At 37.2% G+C, this 21822-nt stretch overlaps 1 protein-coding gene across 1 annotated transcript in view; it reads right to left on the bottom strand.

Annotated features, from left to right (window-relative positions):
- ANO2 (anoctamin 2) overlaps positions 1-21822 on the bottom strand; it is a 193153-nt gene that overhangs the window by 143213 nt on the left and 28118 nt on the right. Inside the window, exons 4-7 of the mRNA XM_064517556.1 lie at positions 10917-11015; positions 5062-5213; positions 3702-3756; positions 2663-2711 (exon numbers count right to left, since the gene is read on the bottom strand). Of these exons, the coding sequence (XP_064373626.1) occupies positions 2663-2711; positions 3702-3756; positions 5062-5213; positions 10917-11015 (355 nt within the window). The remainder of the gene's footprint in view (positions 1-2662; positions 2712-3701; positions 3757-5061; positions 5214-10916; positions 11016-21822) is intronic.

Here is a 21822-nt window from a genome sequence, read left to right as displayed (position 1 = left end):
TACGATGGCTTTAGCAGTTGAATCCCCAGCTAATGACTGCAGCCCTTACAGGCATACACAAGACCACTATGGCTCTCAAGACCTATGACTCAAAGACATTCTGTCTTCACTCTCTGCAGGTGAAAAAAAATTCTCCTACAAGACAACAACTAAAGATTAGCACTCTATTCCAGACCTCTATGTTTTCAATGTCCTGTAAAAATAACTAGAAAGTTTGTGTTAAGTGATGAAAAAAATTCACATGGTCAAATCATAGAAGCATCACTCTGAAATGTTTTGGGAAAACTCTCTGGCCAGAGATGTTAGGCAGGCATTACCAATAAATTTCTTCCTTCATACAAGGGAAAATACTCTGATCACTATTTGCATTAATATAATTGGGAAATCTTCATGCTTGGATCATATCAAGTCCTTTACTGAGAGCATTCCATGTTTCAGAAAGTTTGCAAAAGTTCAGAAGTATGAGAGAAGAAAATGTGCCTTCCTTGCATCGTAGAAGTAGAAGTAGATTCAGCCTCACATAGCTGTAGAATTCAATAAGCAAATGTGTTTGAAGTGTTGTTACTTTCTCCCATTATATTATGGAACATGAAGCACCATTATGAAAACCAGAGACTGCTACAAGAACCTCTGACATCATTTTCCTATCTTGTGTGCAAAAAGAACCCAAACAGAACAAAAACAAACAAAAAAACCCAAAAAGAATCATAAAATAGAAAAAAGCAAGGATGATTAAAGATATCTGGTAAATCATTCCCGATGTGTGGTCTCAAGACCAGGGAGAAGGGAAAATCCCAGTGACATATGACGCATAGGACTTCTGGGTGAGGATCTCAGAGGATCAAGCCAATTAGTTATTTAGGTCAAACATGATGGATAATCATGTTTTGGCTATGGACTAAAAAGCAGGGGAAGACAGGAGGGATAAAATATATGCCTTCATGTCAAGTGGGATCTTGAGTTGACCCAAGCTTGAAGTAGATCAGCCTGTATTTTCATCTTAGAGTAAAAATAGCCCAAAAAATCACTAATAGTGCTTTGATCTCTACAGAACAAGAACAAAGAACAAGATATTAGAATGGAGAAAACTCTGAGTAAGAGGTTAAAATAAGAACTCTTTTTCTGCCTACTGTGTGCCTGTAGGATGGATTGCTTCTTTCAAGATTGCTCTCAAGCCCAACAACTTTTAGAGGAAGAGAGTTACAGCAAATTCAACAGTCTCTCTCAATCTCCAGGGAAAGTGTCACCTCTGAGGGCTGGCTTTTACGTCAGTGAGTTTCCCGTCCCTGCTGCACTTTAGGCTTCTTGCTTTCTCTACCTCACACTACTCTAGAAGCCTCTGCTCTAGAGACTCCTCCTTGCACATAGACCACAGCTCCCGGAGAAAGCAAGATCTCCCCATGCACCAGGAGGGTCCTCTTGATGTGGGGTGGAGCAATCCAGCAAAAGAGACAGCATTCCTCTTTACTGCTCAGACAGAGTCTTTTAAAACATCAAAACACAGAACAACACAGAATGAACAGTGAACAAAACAGATGTCAGCTGAACAATATATTTTAGAAAGGGAGGCTGTTTGACATATTCTCAATGATCCTTTCTTTCCCTACTTTTCACCTCAGTATGTTAAAAATTTAGGCTAGATTAGGAAAAAGAATATATAAAATGCTCTAATAAACCAAAACATAAATGTTCGTTCTAGGTCAGAAGATAGAGTAAAGAAGATAAAGTAATTGAAAGATAAAGATAAAGTAATTCTTTTTTTTTTTCTCCATATAATTGGAAAAAACGTCATATTTATATTTAAGGATAACCTACGCTAATCTTTTTCCACTCCAGCTGCTGAACCAATGAAATCTGTCACCTGCAACTTCACCACACAAAGTTACTCCAAGAACCTGCAGGAGACTACTTGTGCAGCACACTTACCCTTTGCAAGTACATTACACTAGGACATAGTGATCTGCACTGAAGTGGTGAAGCTACCAGAGGACTTTCAGAAAACATGCCAGAAAACAGTACTATGAGCTCTTCAACTCCAGGGATATATGTGTGGTGGTATCACAGTGGCAGAAGAAAAAGAACAGAGAGAAAAATATACACACCTGTATCTGTTCTGAACCACAAAAAAGACAACACCCTGCCAAAATCTGATAGTGGAAATAGACCTGGGATTCCACAGATCACATAATCCCTTCAGAACAGTCATATTTAAGTCATAGATTTCACTATGCAGCTCATGGACATCATTTTTTAAAGCTGCAGCAATAAAAATAACCTGGAAATATGTATTATTTTATAGAAATGGCAAGGAAAATCTGCTCCTGGATGAAATAATGCAACATATTGGAGCTGACATCTGAATTTTCAAAAGCAGACCATATAACAATCAAATCCAATTTTATAATCACTTGTGAAATGCAAGTTATGTGCCAGATCCTGCACCTGTAGAAATGAACAGCAAGCTCCCATTACCAATGTCCTACATAAACAGTAGATCAGAAAGTCTGATTTTATTCCACAGAAAATGCATTTGTTTCAATACCTATTGTTGTGGAAAACTGCCAGTATATTTTTGTGTTCTGTTAGACAAATAAATATTCAGTGAGATACCTAAACAATTCCTTTGAAAACAACAGACATAATTATCTTCCCTCCCTCTTACCCATGCTGTTTCTGGCCTTTGTAGGTGTGCGTTTTAAAATTTCACGTACCTAAGGAAAAGAAGAGGAGTGATATAACATCCAAATTGTCTTTAGCATTCTTTTCCTCACAGTGCTAACAATAAAATAAAGCTTAAAAATAAGAGGCCTCTGTAGAGTTCATTTACACTTATATTTAAATCATATGTTTCACTCACATATAAATATATGATTTGGGGCCACTCTAGTTAAGAATTTTAAGTGAAGAAAAATGATTAAAGAACACCAGAATGCCACTGAACTTAATGGTGCTATGGCAATTTGTACTTTTTCATTATCTGGCCCTAACATCTGTAGGCTAAGTCGTGCAATGTCACATCCTTGTAAAACTTGATGTAAGTTTTACATAAAGTATAAGTAGTATAAGGACTTCAGATAAAATGAGAAGTAAATGGCAACAGAATCTGACTCCGTATTTTATTTATGGAGGCACCTTAAAGAGAACATTTAACATTCGCATTTGGAAGTATAACATGAAGATGCACATAGAAGTGATTAGCAAATAAGCTATATCTGTGAAACCTGAGTGAGCATATGGATGAATGTAGCATGTTGGGAAGGAGTCAGCATAGCATCTGTAAAGAGAAATCTTGCCTCACGAGCTTGCTGGAGACCTAGCAGGATGTCAGGTACTAATGCAAGGTTTCTTATTAAAGGCTACTGAGCTAATAAGTTTCCTCCTGGATTGCAGATGATGTCCTTCTATGGACGAAAACCTGGTTAAGAATAGGAAGCAGAGCTTAATGGCCACTTTTAACAAGGGGTAGGATTAAATAGTGTTGCCCTACATAGTATCTCCTACTCCCATGGGGCTGTATGGACTACTGGCTGGCTCTAGGACTGTATTTTTTTTGTTCTTATGACTACTTAATGTTTTGCACGAACTGAGAAATGCTTATAGTGAAGAAATTAGCAAAGTAGCAAAAGGCACTCACTATTGAAGTAAATCGCATTCAACACAAAAAGTCTTCCCTCAATGATATGTCACTTTTGTTTACTTACTATTCGGCTGCGGGTAGCATTGTCAAAAAAAGTGTCTTTGTCTTTAATGTTATACCTAAAAATGTTGAAAGAAAAAAAAAACAGTCATGTTTTCAGAAGTGATACTAATGAATAAGATAACATAAAACAGTTTGATTTAGAATTCATTTAGAAGCCATAGTAAGGAAGAAAAACAGAAGTTTAAAGGAAATAATAGAGGTGTAATAGGACAGCACAAAATAGAGGACCTCTTGATATCTAAATAAAATCTTTTAAGGCCTAGTTAAGCAGAGTTCTACCTGGACTGCAATGATGGTGGGTGGAAAAATCCAGAAATATTAACTAGCATAAAATGCCTTTTGGGTAGGGACAGTTTGTCTGTTGTTTATACAAGCTGACCTTTTAATCTTTCCTTATAAAATACCCTCAATGTTATAACAACCTGTGGTTATGAATGTTATCAGGTTTCAGCCAGCCTAATGCAGATGTTCATTACTCTTTTCCACATGACTAACCAGTCAATGTTACACTTTTTCATATAACCATTCCACTGGAATTACGCATTCCCTGAAACCTTAGAACCATCGTATGTGAAATCAGCTTTGCCAGTTTATTCCCCTCAATCGATTTGACTTGTATTCAGTATTAATGAAAATTGTCAGACAGGACAATAAATGATATGATGGGTCATCATATTTATTACCAAATTTTATTTATTAGACAAATACAAGGAGCCAACCATGAAGAAATGAGAAATGTTTGACATCAAATCAGATCCAGAAGTATTAATCTGAGTGAAGGGGCAGATGGCAGGAATTCCTTATCTATATATTATTAACCAAGTTTTAATTACTATAATAAATCCATCAGGATGAAAAATATTATTGCATTTCTACTAGCTCTTTTTTTTTCTCAAAACTGGTGGCAATATCTTTGTCCAATTCATCAGTCATTTAGTGATAAAGTTTTTACAGTTCAGACTAAAAACATGGACATTTTATCTGTTGCACTGCTTCAAGTGCCTTATCCAACAGAAACAAATTATACACTCATTTAAATTCTCTGCAAGCTTATATTTCTGTAAATCCACTGAAACTCAATTCAGTGTCAGTGAATGTGAATTTATTTTAGATCTATTTACTCAGGCTACAACACATTCAGGTTAACCCAGACATATCCTTTTATCACTTGGAAATGTTTTCCAGGAATAATTTGCCAACTTGCGTATTTCCTCAGGATTTCCAGAAATGCTGCATCCTCAATGATGCAGCATGACTGCACTGATGATCCTTTGATTCACATACTGGGAGGGAAAAAATGACAATAGTAAAATGACAAGTTATAGCTTTATTCTTTGCTCTTCACAATTTAAAGTACTCACAAATATATTTTCTCTCTGGAAAATGGATAGGACAGGCTTTTCATCTTGGTATTGTCCTTTTGTGGCACCTGGGGTTGCAGAGGTTCAGTCAATTTACACCATATTTCATTTAGCTTCTTGAGTATTCCTCCTTCTTCTTTGACTTCATACATCTGAGTAAATAAAATATCATACATTAATGTGATTTCCAAAAGTATACTAAAAGGAAAAAAAAATTCTATACACATGGGTTTAAATCTGTATATTCCCATGTAACAGCAAGCACCTGAATCGTTAAGGGTTTCAGCAAGAAAAGGGAAGCTTTTGTCTTTCAGAAACTATTTTCAGAAGAAAAATCAGTGTAGGAATGTTCGTATGAGAAATATCCTCACTAACTCATCTAAACTAGGAGCTGCAGGAAAGTCAAAGGAAAGCAGAAGAATTATTCTGACTTTAAAAGCTGCAACTTGGGGAAAAGAGGGAGTAGACAAAATAGGAAGATCCTTTACCTGCTGGTCCAACTGGCAATCATGCTGCACAGACAGAATAAATAATTAGTAAGTAATAATTGCTAGCTTGGCTTTAGGGCACACATGCCATCAGAAGTGAGGGTGCCAGGCCCATGGCTGCATGGCACTGTCCGGTGCAAGGAACTAGATTTTGCTGATTTGGACTGACATGAAGGACTAAAGAGCTTCCCAGGGATATGAAGGTATTTACCCAATTCACTCTACAAAGAAATCCAATGAATAGGCATAAAATAGACTTTGGAGTTTCTCTTAAAGTAGTAATAGCAGTCATTACTGCAGGACTTTGCAGAGACAAAATCTAGGGTCAAAGCATGCACTTTAGACTGAGATGATTTTATTGTTGCCATTGTTGAAACTATCACTGATGGTTAAGTCCCAGGCACAGAATGAACTGCCATGTCTATCTTTAAAAGGAAAAGAAGAGACAGATGGACAGCTATGCACGCATGTGCCTGCGCCAGCATGTGTGCGCTGTGGTAGAGATGGATACTTACCATTTGCTAGCTGACAATCAAACTATGAAACATTTATAGGAAAGGAAAAGTTAGATGGGGTCAAGGTAGGAAACCATAACTTGCAGAAACAACCATAACTTGCTGAATTCCTAGTATTTGCTTAAATGTCAAGCTGTTGCACTGCTGGTTCTCTTAGGCTACATCAACACTCCTAAACAGATGCCCCACGGGGATGGATTGTTTGGTTGCATACATGTCAAGCAACATATAGGAACAAGAGTCCATGATCTCTAGGGCTTGCCCTGTCGCTACAGCAGACTACATACCAGGGTATCCTTAGGACCCCTTTGGTGCTTCTGCAGACAAATTTATTTTCATGATTACTCTTTGTGGGATTTTTTCAGTTCAAAGTGCCTGAAATAATACGTCGCAGTTGCCAGAGTGGTGTTTTTATTAGCAGTTTGTGCTATATGCTCTAGAGCATAGCATGAGAGGTCACTGGAGCAGTTGAAGGTAGTAGGCCGGCTAGGACAGCACCGGAAAACTCTGTGGGGTAGAGAGACCCAAATGTGGCACAGGCACTGCCCTTTCCTCTTATAAGGCAGTAGCTCCTGGATCAAACTATCCCCTGAACCTACCAGGTTTCCTCTAAAGAGAACTGCTTGCTTTGCTCCAAAAGAGAACATAAGGATATAAACTATCATACATCTAGCATGGACAAGCGGAGACCAAATCCTGAAGCCTAACAAAGGACTCTACTTATTTGACGTACAGGTGCTAACATGTGTGTCTGAGTTTTATTTTTTATATTTTCCTGAACCATAGACAACCTGAGAAAACATTAGTTTTTTTGCAGACTGATTAAATATCAAATCATTAAATGAACCTTGAACATTCCAAATAACAGCTGAAGAAGTCTACCCCAAAATAAAAGAAATACGCTGGTCCCCTACCTTCAGCAAAATACGACCTTTTTAAAGAACTAAAGTTGGGCATCTTACAATCTTAAGCACTCTTTTCCCTATTTAAAGCAGTCATATGGGATATACCTAATATATTTGACTGTGGCCCATTCTTACTTGGCTGTTTCTACATTAAAAAGAATTTCTTTGTCATATGCAAACATGCGCATATAGTTAATTTGCTCAAAAGGATTTTTTCCCTATGTAATTTTTCTTGAAAGATGTTTTAAAACTGAACATTGGAAAATATTTTTTTTGTAACCAACCCACTGTGTTTAGAAATGGACCGATATTTTTCATTGAAATTGCTTTGTTTATGGTTTCAGTGGATTGTTGAATTAATAATAAATAGCATCAGAGAAAACACATAATGTCCCTTAAAAAATAATCTTTTGGCTCTCTGAACAAAACCAAAATTTTCTCTTCAGTGATTCCTGGCTGAATTTTTCAATTTTTATTGCCAAAACCCCAAAATATAAGGTTTCTGAATTTCAAAATGAATTTTTTTCCCCCTCACAGGAAATTCCTTTCCCAGCTGTCCTTAATTCCAACGTCTTAAGACAAGAACATAATTTTCCTGTCATGCCTGCTTTAAGTGGTAGTATTTCACTGATGCAACTGAGATAATTAGAAAATAATGCAGTGAACAATAATTGCCAACAACTTTCTCCCTAAAAATGTCCTTTTGTCTATATACTTAGATGTTATCAAATAATTTTATGCCTAGTGGAATAGCCTGCCATCTCTGTCCCTGATGAAAAGGATCAGAGCTCATCTACAGTCCAGCCTATTTCCACTGAGTTTGTGATACAAAGGAGATTTAGTTTGCAAAAGGGTATTTACATTACACGCAGTGTGCAAATAGGATGGTGGAAATCTAGCATAGTAAGTCTATTCTTTTTGTCCCATTCAGCAGAAGAGCAAGATACTAAAGATGGGACAGAGTTGGTAGGGAGGGAATTCCAGGGAGAATACCATTTAAATAAGAATGGCGATTCTGGAGCAGGCCAAAGGTCTATTTAGCCCATATCCCATATTTGCTGTCTCCGAACTTATAACTTAAGTTCGATGAAGGAGTATGCCAATAACAAAGGCACAGAGCACTGCCCCTCTTGTACACCTTTGGAGCTGCCAGGGATGAGCAGGGACTTCCTGAGCTTGAATCAATGCCTTTGGAGCAACGTTAGGGATTTTGTATCCGTCTCCAATATAAACTTACTTTTGGTCCCTTTCCCAGAAAGGGATGTGACATGGAAAAAAAAGAAACAAGCAAAGCTAAATGGCAAAACCAAATTCAGTCTGGGCCCCTAACTTCTGTTAATGTAAATGATAGCTATGAATACATATAATCCATATAAATATGTATCACAAAGTAGGAAACCATTCTTCAAGGAACAATATGCACTGAACATGACAAAGACGACTGGTTTGGGTATAACGTGGCTGGAACTGCAGTGATTAATATGAATTTGTAAATGTGTGTTTGCACGTGAGTTCCTATGCACACATGTGCAAAGCAGCAGAACACAGTTAACTCACCCAAAAAGGCACTCTGATTTACTATGATATGGAGCATACCTGAATGCAAACCTAATTGGATTTCCATGCTCTTCTTAAAGATCTTTTTTGCTTAATTCTAGCTTTCGCTACATGTGATATGGACTTTCTTTTCATTATTTTCCCCTTCATTTTGAGGAGCAAAACAGTAGTTTTGGGGGCTTTAATTTCACTTGTGGTTGTTGCTCATAGCACACTGGCCACAGATGACAGATTAACAGCAAACAGAATACCAAAATGTCTAGTTCCTCCTAGCCTTTGACTTAAAATTGTACGATGAACCATACACTAGCTATGGCACTACAAATAGCATGACAGTTTAGGCTATTAATATGTTTTCTTTGACCTTTGTCTGAGATGATGATCTTTCTCTGTTTAGGGCCTTGTGATTTACTCCGCATGTTTTCTCTCATTCAAAGGAGAGAGGGGGATGTTGAACTATTTGTCAGTGACTAGGATGGCCATTAGAGACTACAAGCTCCTGGACAGATCTTACGCAGACAAAACAATATGATGGCAGAATTCCAACATGAAAATAGTGTATAGAAATAGTGTAGAAATACTTCACTACTTCAGTGTATCTGCAAGAGGCTAGGAGGGGAAAATTCCCATGAGGGAAGAAGGAGGTAGGAATGAGAGCAGGCATTGAAAATACACAAAGGAAAATAAGCTGGGAAGTAATCAGAGGGGAGTGAAGGATTTCAGGTGCTTTTCTAGAAAAAGGCCTACGCCTCCACCAATATGTCAGAAGGGATGTAGGTACAGTAGGTGTCTAAAACCTACTTGTTTTCAAAGGTTGATTACAAGTAACCAGGATTTTTTTTTGTGCGATGCAAACACAATACAGTAAGAGTGGCTTGGCCAAGCCTCTGACAGTGTCAGATGGTACCACCACAAGATGTGAACAATGTTAAGGCCTTTGATGGGTGAAAAGAATCAATAGGGGAAATAGGGGGAAAAAAAGTTGAAGAAAATAAGATCAGTCTGTCTTTTAATGCTGATGACAATGAAATGGAATAAGTTTTCAGAAGCGCTGTTGATAAGAGCCCAAGGCAGCTCCACTGACTTCAGTGGAGTTGTTAGCTAACAGGCTAAATCACTGCAGGATCACAAGTTTTAGGATACGCCCCCCAGAATTTGTAATGTTTGCCAGCAACTCTGCTGAAAGCACTAGATATTCTAAACTACTAGGACTGTAAAGAAGATAGTGAGCCAAATTTAATGACAATGAGCAAGTCCAAATTCACTAAAGTTCCTGATACCATGAAAACAGACTCTCAGCATCGCTAGACTTTAAAGGAGAAACCTTATGGCAAAAAATAGTTACCATACTTTCTCTCACACTGCACCTCACCTTTGAGGAAAGTTCCTTGACAAAAATCCAAATAGCTACTACCTTCTCAGCTTTCAAATTCCTCCTTAAAACACACCTCTGTCATCACTCTATAGAGCCCCATCTGCCAGCCAGCTGCCTCCATGGCCAGCCAGATGGCAAGCTATGCTTATTGCTTTTCCTACTTCCCTCTATTAACCAGCAGATTTAAAGGGAAAGAGAAAAAGGAAGACAGAAAAAAAAAAAAGCGCTACAGTACATAACACTTGTAAAGCTTTGCCATTCTTTGCCATCCTAACTTTCGGGATATTTGATTTCCCTCTTCTTTTACATTCCATCTGTTTGATCTTTTCCAGACTTTTCTTCCTTAAGTTAAATCAATCAAATTAATTTGACTGGAAAATTCTATTGACATCGATATGGTCACCATTTAATATAATTAGCACTAGTCCTGTGAACAGAGCGCTGGAAGAGATCACCTGAACTACCACATTCTCCCATATGTGTAGACAATTGCCTAATGGAAGATCTACCATGAAGGGTCCACGGGCATCTATTTCTCACATGTACTGACACACCGCAAACCACACAACTCTTCCAATATCACATAGTAAAATTAAAACACCTTTTTAATAAAATATCAAAATATCCAAAATCTGCTACAGGAGGAGGGCTGGAAAGACCAAGAGCATTGTCAATGTCACTTACCCCTGCAACAAATCTCTATATTTTTAGATCGTCAGTCCTCAATCAGGCATTTACCTTTCTTCATTTGCACAATATTATGGGTGCAAAGCTAGGGTCTTTCTGCACTAATTCAATGCAAGCATTATTTTTAGCAATTAATAATACATGTAACTGGCAGGTAATGATTCCAGGGCATAATTTGGCCTCATGAAAAATTGTTGGATGCAAAATAAAGCCAAAATTCAAAGCAGGCTAACAGGAATTTGGCACCTTGCTCACACCAAAAATCACTTTTGAAATCCCAACCTTATATCCAATTGTGAAATTTGAAATGTGAAAGAATAAGCCTTACCTTTTTAGTGGGCATTTTTATTTTAAGGAGTTCTGCTTCTCGACTAAGTACATGCCAAGGTGCATGTATGCGCACAAAGCTCAATCCTTGGCTCTTATTCTGAAATAAAAAACAGTGAAAATATATATGTCAATATTATTGAACAGGAATACTTCAGCAATAACATTTTCAACTAAATCATGCAACAGTAGTAGGTAAAGGGAGAGAAGAAAAAATTCCTGTTACAACTGGAATTAAAAATTACTTTCTCTTTAAAAATTGTCTCTTCCAATGCTCTAGAATCTGTTTATTGCCCTGCACTACAGTGCTGCTATGTGTGCACCATGAGGACACAAGACCAGGTTATAGATGATTCTGGAATCACGTGAACCAGAAACCCCTGAGCTACACCTTCCACTTTCAGATATTTTGCATGTTATCGCAGTTTATTGGTGAACTTTTGCACCCATTTGGACCACCAAACAGAAAACTTTTCTTCTGCTCTGGGCTTTGCCCTCAGGCACCTATTTTCAGCCCTGCCTAAATATTTTCTTATTACTTCATCAGATTATTAGTTTCTTAAAGGGGATCAAACCCAGCATTTACCACATGAAGCATCTGCAGTTGCAGTACTGACCCTAATATTCAGATTTAACTTCTAAAGAGACACATGAGCCCAGTGCTGAAATAACTGTGCAGAGGCAGAAGATTACACAAGATGGCATCTGCACAGCCAGTCCTCAGGTGAGCTGAGCTGTTCAGAGGTCAATCTGAGCCACACACAGGCCTTCTAAGACTGGAAAGCAGAATCCCTGACAGAAATAGGAAAATGAAATACAGACATGTTGATACAGACTTTTTCCTCAATGAATTCAAATTATTCTTTCTAAAAAGAACAGTAAATTACACATATGAATGTTTACTGTGACGAAAGGAGTAAAAATTTGGGTGGGTTACACATTTGGGTTAAATACAAAACTCAGGTGGTCCACCTGGGAGTAACTGCCTGGTACACATATAAACATTTGCAGAGGACTAAAGAAAGCATAGTGATGCACATACAGCTTAATGTCACTGTAATCACCAAGTAGCACAAGTCTACAAAGCCAGGAATATTGTCATAGCCATGGAAACTCATATTCTCAAATTCTCAAATTTAAATTCTATGGGAAGTTGACTCCAAAAAAGTTGGGTTTTTTCTTTTTTTTCTTTTTTTTCTTTTTTCTTTTTTTATGGTCAAAGCTTTGAGTTAAGGAAAGCTTTAAACAGAAAAATATGAGGTATCTGTCCATGTATGTATAAATCTGAAAGACTGTTGTAGCACATTTGACTTTACCTCAGAAAAGCCTATCCTCTCAAGCCACAGTGATATTTTTCTGTTTAGCATACAATTTATATGAAGCTATTTCCAGCTAAAATTGTATCATATCCCATTGATATCAACATTTTAAAAACAATATTTAATTTTTCCAAAGTGTATAAATGCTTAGAACTTCCTGTAAACATGAAACACTTCCATTGAATGTTATATAATGCTTCCTGATTAAAAAGTTAGTTAGATCGAAATACCCCTTTCTTATAGTAACATTTTCCTCTTATTTCCCTCATAGCTGCAACATGAGCCACAAAGATCACTACATCACTGTCAGTCAACATTTCTGCAGTGGAACAATGTTATTTTAAACAGCAGAATGAGTTGTTGAATATATCTTTCATCAGTCCACAAGGGAAATTGACTTTAAGAGAAGGAAGTAAAAATTTACTGGGCATGAGCAGATGTTCTGGTAATCATTTGCTGAAAATGTATTAGTAACAGATGAGAGTTTAAATTTCAGTCAGTGAAGACTGGGAGGCTTCTTCTTAGATTTTGGCTAAAATGAAATGTAGCTTCAGTTTAATATCTCCTATGTCCTCTGTCTGGGGGACTATATTCCACATTGGCAGGAAGAGGGACAGTATGATCTAATTGGTCATTTCCAGCTCAGGCTCATATGACTACACAGATTGCAAAGAAAATAGTCAGATAAATTGAGAGAAGAGACCAGATGAAGAATATAACCTTTGTATATTAGAGCAGAAATACGTTGGAAAGTAGTACTGTTCATGAAGTGATATCAGATGCTGTGGAATCAGAGCTAACATTTAAAAATCATTCCATAGTAGGAAACTGAGATCATGTTAATAAAGACAAATGCAAAGTCAATAAAGTAGGAAAACAGGAACAGGTGATTCTTGTTAGATGGTAAACAAAAAGTGCAGAACAATGGACTGCTGAATATTTAGTTAAGGATTACAAGAACTATGTTTCCCATTTCTTCCTATATTTTTCTAACCTTAAAAGTTCAAAGAAATTTACAATAAATGCATCTCACCAATACTTCCGTGCAACAAAAATACAACAAAGAAATCAGCCTCATGTTATCTCAGGGACTAAATCAGCTACCTAGTTTTCCACTGAGCTATCAAAATAAAATTCTGTACCTGCTAATCCTCTCTGTTAAGGCTCTTTGCTCTACTTTTCAAGCCTTCACCCACAGTACTTGCAGTTGTCCTGCATGCCCTTTTTGTCTTTATTATGATCACTGGTGAAGATCTGTTCAACTCACTTGTTCCCAGGGGGCTTATTCTATTGCAAACATCAGCAAAAGTTAAAACTTGTTTTTCTCATTGCCAGTGTGGATTTATGACTGTCTACTGGAGGCATTTACCAAACAGTGTAATTTGGGTAATTGCCTGAGATAATCAAGGTACATGTTTTTGTGAATGCAGTTTAATATTTGTTCTTAAAAAATGCTGTCAGTCTTCTATTCTGAATACTCCCAATCACTGTTGCTTATTGACTCCCCTCTAGATGCATCACTACAGCTACACATTACACTGGCTAATGTTATTTTTGTCTGATCATTCACATGCTATTTAATATAGCAGTCCTTAATCAAGTCCTTTTTCCACTTACAGCTGATGTCTCATGGGATTTTATTCTTGGCCCTGCATCGTTCTATGCCTATATCATTGCACTGCCTGATTATATTACTCAAATGACTTTAAGTATTGTTATGCTGATGACAAACAGATTTGTTGCTCTCCTGATCCTTTTTTGTCAAATCTATATTCCATACAACAGAGTTCTTCAATTAAGTTTCAGGAGTGGGAGTTTTTTCAATACATTGGTTCTGAATCATTCAAGGTGTATTTACAGCTTGACTTCTTTTTTATTTTGTAAAGTTGCTTTGGGCCTTCCCATTTTAATAGAAAAACTCAGCATTAAAGTCAAATGAAACAAAATCTGGAAGGTCTGGTTTGCTTTTCAGTCAGCACATGAAGGGAGACTTTTTCTATCTTTCATGATTTAACAATGAAATAGCTTATTATCTATATCAACTGCAAATTTAAGATTTATTATAAAGTTGTCATCATCAAGGGGGTAGCAGAAAATTTTGTATTAGAACTATAAAAGTTCTCATATACTAAAATAAAGTATATATTCTTATTGATTATATTTTGACTAGTGAAAAAGTGAGTTCTTTAATTAAAATCTAAATGTTCTGATAATGGCTAGACAAGCATAATAGCTAGACAAAGCGGAGAAGGTCTCTGAAAATTTAGATTTGATATTGAATTTAGGTTTCTAGAAGTCAGATTTCAACTGAAAAGTTTGACATTCTGAAGCTAGTGGCACATCCATAGTTTTCACCCACTTTGCCAGTTACAGTTTTACAACTATAATGTGGAATATTTTTGAACTACTATAGCAGAATTATCATACTTTATTAATCTTTGTCTAGTTCACAGTTTCTCAACTCCAGTTCTTGCAGGGACAGCTTATAGACCATGTAGAGGTACTATGAAGACTTTTCTGTGTAAACGGAAGTTTGTGAAGTCCTGTTGCTCCACGACATGTAAAAGGTAGAGAACTGCATGTCTAACTCTAGGATTTCTCATGGGACCATTATTTTGTCAGGCCACTTTTAACTCCTACTTCACCTCATTCAGATAACATGTGTCAGCCTGAAGATGTGTTCTCAACAGTTTGTGTAGACACCTCCAATGTGACCTACAGCATTGTACTCTCCTAAAGGCATTATATTTGTTAGTCACAGTCAAGACAGTAAAAAGTATAAAAATAATAATTACACACTGGTAGAGTCTCAGGCTTTTTTGTGACATTAACATATTGCTTCTGGCAACTCTGCACCTACAAAATTCATTGTTGAATGCTGCATTTTGGAAAGTCTTTCTCACGATTTCCTGATGATGAAATAACTTATCACTCATACTATATCAAAAAAATAACTCTTTCAGTAAATAATTATTTTATAATACTTGTCCAAAGAAATAGATTTTTGCTGTGTATGCCATTATTAAGAAGAAAGTAACACTGGTGGGTAGAAAGAACTTGAACATAAATGATTAACTACTATCCAATTTTTATATTATCCACCATCCCAAGGAAATGCTGAAGTTTCTTATGATTTTTTTTAAAATATATATACAGGAGACAGAAAGGTATAAACTAAAAACCCGAAGCATGTAAACTTCCTTCTTAAAAAGGCAAACTATCTGGGCATTCAACATTTTATCCTTCTGTGATCATTAAATAGACAGGAAAATAGCAAACATATCCAGAGAGCAAGTTTGTAATGGCTTCAGTTAATATAGTCAGACATCTTTTGCTGACATGTGTGATACCAGCTAACCAGATAAGCAATGGAACAGTTTTTAGAGAAGAAGGAGACAGTTCCTGATAGCTCAGGGAAAGTAATCATCTTCCCATTAATTCAGTCGGCAAATAGGTCAGTCATGTCTGCAAATGTGATTGCTCAAAATTAATGGCTAGTTTCCTGATACCACCCCTGAAATTTAGGCAAATAACAGTGTGGTGTGATAATGCAAATAAAGCTCAATTACTTCTTACTATCACATAGCTCTGGTAACATATGTTTTACAAAAGCTGAGCCAAATAATGAGCTTTTGGCTGCCTGCATGGATACCACATGATGGAATGATACTGCACAACCAGATTCAGATAGTGACTGTGAAAGCATCTATGTTTTGTGCTGAAAGTATTGGGCCGCAATCTGTACAAGGATTAGCATTTTGCTGATTTTACCATTTTACATCTAAGATGCAAAAACAATTTATAAAGCATGCATATCTAAATGTATGTCAGTTACATAACAGAAAGGAATGGTGGGGTACTAGTCGGGGTGATGTCAACCAAGATGTCCACCAAGAGCAAGTCTCTGCTCGTGCTATCGCTATGTTTATGGGCAAATAATTTATATTCTGTCTGTCACTGGTTAAATGAAGATAATGGAACCTCCCTCTGCCAAAAGAGGATTGTGAAGATAAATATGCTAGAGACTATGAGGTGCTCAGATACCGTAGTAAACAGAAAAAGGGTGAAGCAGATCAGTAAGTTCACAGGTGATAGCCATACTGTGCCTCTCATGAGCTCTCCCATTTTCCTTCCAAAACAATAGTCATTTTACCTTTTCCTTAGCTTTTCCTTTTCATTATTTCTCTGAGGTACAGACCATCCTTACTGCATGGCTGTCCAGTGCCTGCCATAATCCTCATTAATGACTGCAGATTCTACTGTAACCGTATTAAAAATAATTAACAGTGAACACCAACAGCTCCAATAAGAAGTCTCCCTCCTGAAAGACAATCAGTCTTATGCAGCACAAGCCTAAAGAAGCAGAGCACAGGCCTGCTCAGGCATAGCAAAGCTAAACTCCATGTAGTTCACATAGTTTGGTTTATTTTTAGCTGCTCAACAATACGCTAAGCAGACATGCCCAAGTCTAAATTTCAGATCTTGAGCAGAGCTGCAATAATTCACACATTTTGACAGTTTGTCTTCCGCTTTCTTCATTTCTACCAACAGTGACAGTGTTAATGTCCTGTTTATTTTATTCTCTTACTCCTACCTCTGAACATAAACAGTTAAAGAATATACTAGTGTACATAAGCAAAGAACAGAACACGTTGGTATGAAAGCTCTGGTCAAAATGATTTAAAAGAAACTATCTAACCTTAATTCCTTCGATAAAACACTGTGGAATGAAACAGTTGACTTTGCACATCCTTTGCAAGTGTTTCTTCACGGCATGCCTACCTTTCCATCCAAATTCTCCCAACTCCTCTATAGATAGATTGTCTCTGAATAGATGATGATACAGGAAGCCTAAGAATACAGGCGTGCTTCCCTTGAACACGATGGGAACGTTAAACAGCATGCTACAGAATGAAAATGATCTGTTAGAAACTCAAGCATAAATGTAGAATAGATTGTTGAGTCTACCAAATATAGAAAAGCCACAGAACTCAGCATTATTGCAATATTCACTGCAGAACCGATATAGAGGTAGATTACAAATATGTCATGACTGCCATTCATTTTTAATTCTTTCTGAAAACATCTGAATATATATTTTGAATTTTTAAATTAATGTATTTCCCTGGTTATTTTCTATGTATTTATCTATGCTGATTATTTACTGCAGTATGAAAAGTGTGACTTTCAAACAGTAGAGCAAAATCTTCCCTTATTTGTTTAGAATAACTTCATCAGCAAGTCTCTCCTATGTCTGTGACTTAAATTTCTTGCTACCAAAGCAAATCACACTTTAAATACATCTTCTGAGACTGAAGGATACCAGAAAATAACAATAAAATGCAAAAAGGGGGGGAAGAAAAACACAAACACACCCAGATCAGATTTCCCAGAAAAGGAAGGGAAGAGTGTATCTACTCTACCACCTCTTGTATTTTGGCAAGGTCAATAGAAAAACACATAATCAGCTGGCCTTGTTACATTCAGCGCCAATCTATAAGCCAATCTTCTGTGAAATACATCATATCAAACTTGGTTATCAGTAATAAAAATCAACAAAGTTCTTCAGGCCAAAGAGTTAACACTTAAAAGGGCAGAATGTAATTCCTCTTGAGAGAGTGAGACAGTAATCTTCACAGAGATTTATACCCTAAGCAGTTTTCCAGATGAAGCAGCAAGAGCATGGAAGTCAATCTTTAGACCAGATAACAGGCATGTTACCAGTACAGGGGTTAATGAAATAGAGATTGAGCCCCCATTCCAGCAGATTCAATCGCAAAGAAAACAAGATGGAAAAATAAACCTAATGAAAAGAGGGGTCAGGATACCAAAATGAAAAACAGTGGAATGATAAAGGAAATCAGGTGAAGCTAACAAGAGCCAGGTTCAGCCAACAAAAGGACACAGATCATCATGCAGTAGGTAATGCCTTTGTCTTCACAAAAGACATTGTGTATGCAAAAATTTTACAAGGCTTGCAGAAAAAAATGGACAAGAATTTGGAAGAGAGCTTCACTGAAGGCTACTAGACAGAAACTATATCAAGCAGGGAAAATCACCTGAAAATACCTGGAGTCTGGGAGAATATTAGAGTAAAAGTATCATAAATGCCTATCCTGTTCTTATTCTTTCCTAAAAATTTTCCCATTGCCACTGTTCAATACAGCATAGTGCTTTGGATGGACTCAATCTCAAACAATAGTCATTCTTATGGTCGTTATAGCTGATAAAACTAATAGGAGGAGTTTTTAGCCTTTTCTTTCTCCCCAGCATCTGGTCTCCTCCTTCTTGCTGTCAGCTGTCCTTCGGTTAACTGCATAGACAAAAAGGACACAGTAAGCAATATACTCACGGTGCTCATCCTTGGACAATGTATAGGCCTCCATGACACACCTTAGTCAGAGGAGGCACCTGAATGACAAGTGGACCCATGGGTGGTTAGTAGCTGTTTGCTTAGTGGCGGAGAGGAGCCTTACTGCTGAACACCAGGCTACAGTGCTTGCGTGGGTGCTGACACCACTCCTGGTTTCTGCCATACCCCACCTTGCATCTAGATAGCAATGGGGACTCAAGAGCAGTCATTAGTTTATAATCTGACCACTACAGATTTTCTGTCTTCAAGTTATGAAGCCATCTGGTGGTTATATTATAACAAATAATACAGATTATGAGACAATTGCCTTCCTTCTGATGTTTTAATGAGACTATCAGGTTAGGCTATCAGATGATGCAATTTGGCAAAGCTCCACTGCATTAACAGAGCTGTTCAGATGGGCACGATTAAAGGTTATGACTTGACAACAGAGCACATTCAAGTCTGGGCTCATGGAGTTTTATTGGCAAGGGGAAAAGATGAAAATTAATTTGGAAATTGCAGGCACTGATTAAAGGGAGGAAAAATCCAGGTTAAACTCAGCACTAAGAGAAGATTTTTAATATATTTTATTGTTGAGAATTAAGGGCCTAAAATACTTTGGTCTTCACCAACCAACCAGAAAGCTAATGGTGCTGTTTTGGCACATGTCCAAACACTCTGGTTACTGGAGAAAATACACTTCTTTTCTTGCACAGTATGAGGGAAAATGTTCTATTTTCTGTAGCTGTCAACAGGAGTAAATAGGAGCACATTTGAAGCAGAGCATACTCTATGCCTGCTCCTGAAAGCCATTTCTCTTTTGGGCCAAAAGATCTCAGTATGGGTGACCAAGCATACAGCAATGCTCAAAAATTGTTTCGAAGGTTACAAAGAATAGTGAGCCATTTTCTACTAGGATTGGATGTGAAAACATGAAGTTAGATGGGGAAAGTGGGTGCTAAAAGAGGTCACCAATATCTCTCCGTTTACTACATTTTCATAGTCAAAATGACAATGGAGGGGGGACTTTTCACCATGATCAAATTGTTTAAATTTAAACTTCCTCTAAGCATGTATCGTTTAGGGAGTCCATCCCATCTAGGACTGCAGTCTCTGACTGCAGTGAGTTTCACTAGCAATACCATTTTGATTATTGTTACATTGTACTTACAGTCCTGGTACTATTCATTTTAGGTTTTACAACAAGGTGTGGGGAAGAGCAAAGACAGACTGCAGAAGAATAGTGCCATTTCTTGCATTTCTGCAGCAAGTGAGACAACTAAACACAGGTAGGAACATCTCTTTTTTTTCTTGTCCTAAGCACACACAATGCAAGGGACAAGACTGCCTTTCCAACAGCTCAGCAATCATCCCGGGTGTAATAGAGCCACTCTGCCTCAGGAACTAGTTCCCTGAATCCTAGAGAAGCAGTTCCAAATCAACGAGGCACAAGCATATTAGAGATGAAGCACAGAGCCCAAGCTGTAAGTTCTGTTGGACACTTGCAGGCTCTGCAGATGATTAGAGGGCAGCAGCAGCAGCGTTGTGATCTGAACAAATCATCAAGCAAGGAAAAATAATTCCTTGAATCGTTGCAGCTGAGCCTAACGGAGAAGGTTGGCAAAAAGGCTGGGGGGAATCAGCGTCCAAGAAATACCTCTTTCATGGAAGGAAAGTGGTTACTTAGACCATTTTTGGAGCTCTAAGAAACCCTCCTGTCTGTCTAATGTGGTACCTAGGCTGGAAATAATATCTTCCCATAGGGGGCATAACAAACACTATTAAAAACAGCCAGCAAATGGACAGTAATAGATTTTTCAGAAATGTTAATTAGCCAGCACTTCATAGTGATCTCTGCAGAACATGCTGGATTATCAACAGTTTTGAGAATCAGTCCCCAGTATACCCTGTTCCACTGGGTTTCTCTCCCATGTATACTGCTAGTCTTAACTGCCCAAAAATTATGGTCCAAAATGCAATCACTTAGTAGGTATCAGTAGAGCACCTCTTACAACACACACTTAGCCGCAACATAAGTTTATATTAAATCATAATACTACACTGCATTCATCCATCCTAGCAGTACTGCTTTGTATATTGCCTAACCCATGTTGGCAAGATTCAGCTCTCATCTCCATCAACATAAACCTGAAGTTGTTTTGTTGAAAACAAGGCAGCCTCTCTGGACTTAGTTTACTCTTCTGTAATAATAACTAATAATAATAATAATAATAATAATAAAAACTTAAATGGGATTAACCATCAGCTATTTTGGTTGCTTGGCCAGACACCTGTCAGGTCTAAAAAATAAAAATAAAAAAAATTAGTAATTTTAAAAAAGCAGTTATTCTCAGAACAAATTGTCAGCAGTGTTGTTACTATAATAATGTTTGGTAAAGTTTTACACATTATAAAGTCATAAAATCTCACAACAGCATTCAAGAAAACTGTATTTTGACAAAATTTTATTTTGAGGTTGCTGTTGAGCTATGACAATTTATGTAGAAAGCTGAACAAATTGCTTCTAGAGACATAAGGTTGAGGTGGGCCATTAACTTGCAGCTATGCAAAAAGATACTTAGCAGATAGGATGAAGAATATGAATAGTAACCTCATATAACGCCAAAGTTTTGTGCCTTAAGAGAAATGAAATAGCAAAGCAAAAATGTAAGACTTCTCATTCCAGCCCTGGTGGTATCACACAACTTGAAACTTACAGGAAATCAGAAACAGATTTTTGTAATAAATATGGTGCTATGCGCTGATAGTAGTAAGTACCTTCATCCACATCTTAAATCCCTTTAATGACTCATTAGAAGTATTCCTTATTTTGCCATATTCATAAATATTTTTGTTTGCTCTACACCAGCTCACTCAAAGAAAATGGTGTGGTACCAGTGAACTGTCTAGACAGTTTTTCTTTCTTATTTTTTTTTTTAATATCACATCACATTGATCCTTTTTTGTAGCTTTGCTTCAGCATGTTTCTAACTTATTTTCCCCGTATTTCTGCCACGCTATTACTAGAAAGTATTATTATTTTCTGATAAATATTAAAAGTTCAGAAAAGAGGGCTATGTAGCAAAGCTCCACATATTCTGCTAGGCTGTGTCTTCATAATGGGCAGATACATTCAGCAACAAAACAGCCAGAGCATACACAGCAAAAGACATCCACTAGCGGGAGAGAATTCTGTCTGCTTTTTATGTTCCTCAGAGGCCAAGGATGCTTGA

Source organism: Dromaius novaehollandiae, chromosome 1, assembly GCF_036370855.1.
Source record: "Dromaius novaehollandiae isolate bDroNov1 chromosome 1, bDroNov1.hap1, whole genome shotgun sequence".
Lineage (NCBI taxonomy): Eukaryota > Metazoa > Chordata > Aves > Casuariiformes > Dromaiidae > Dromaius > Dromaius novaehollandiae.
Note: the sequence above shows the minus strand (reverse complement) of the source record. Positions and strands in the feature narration are given on the sequence as shown.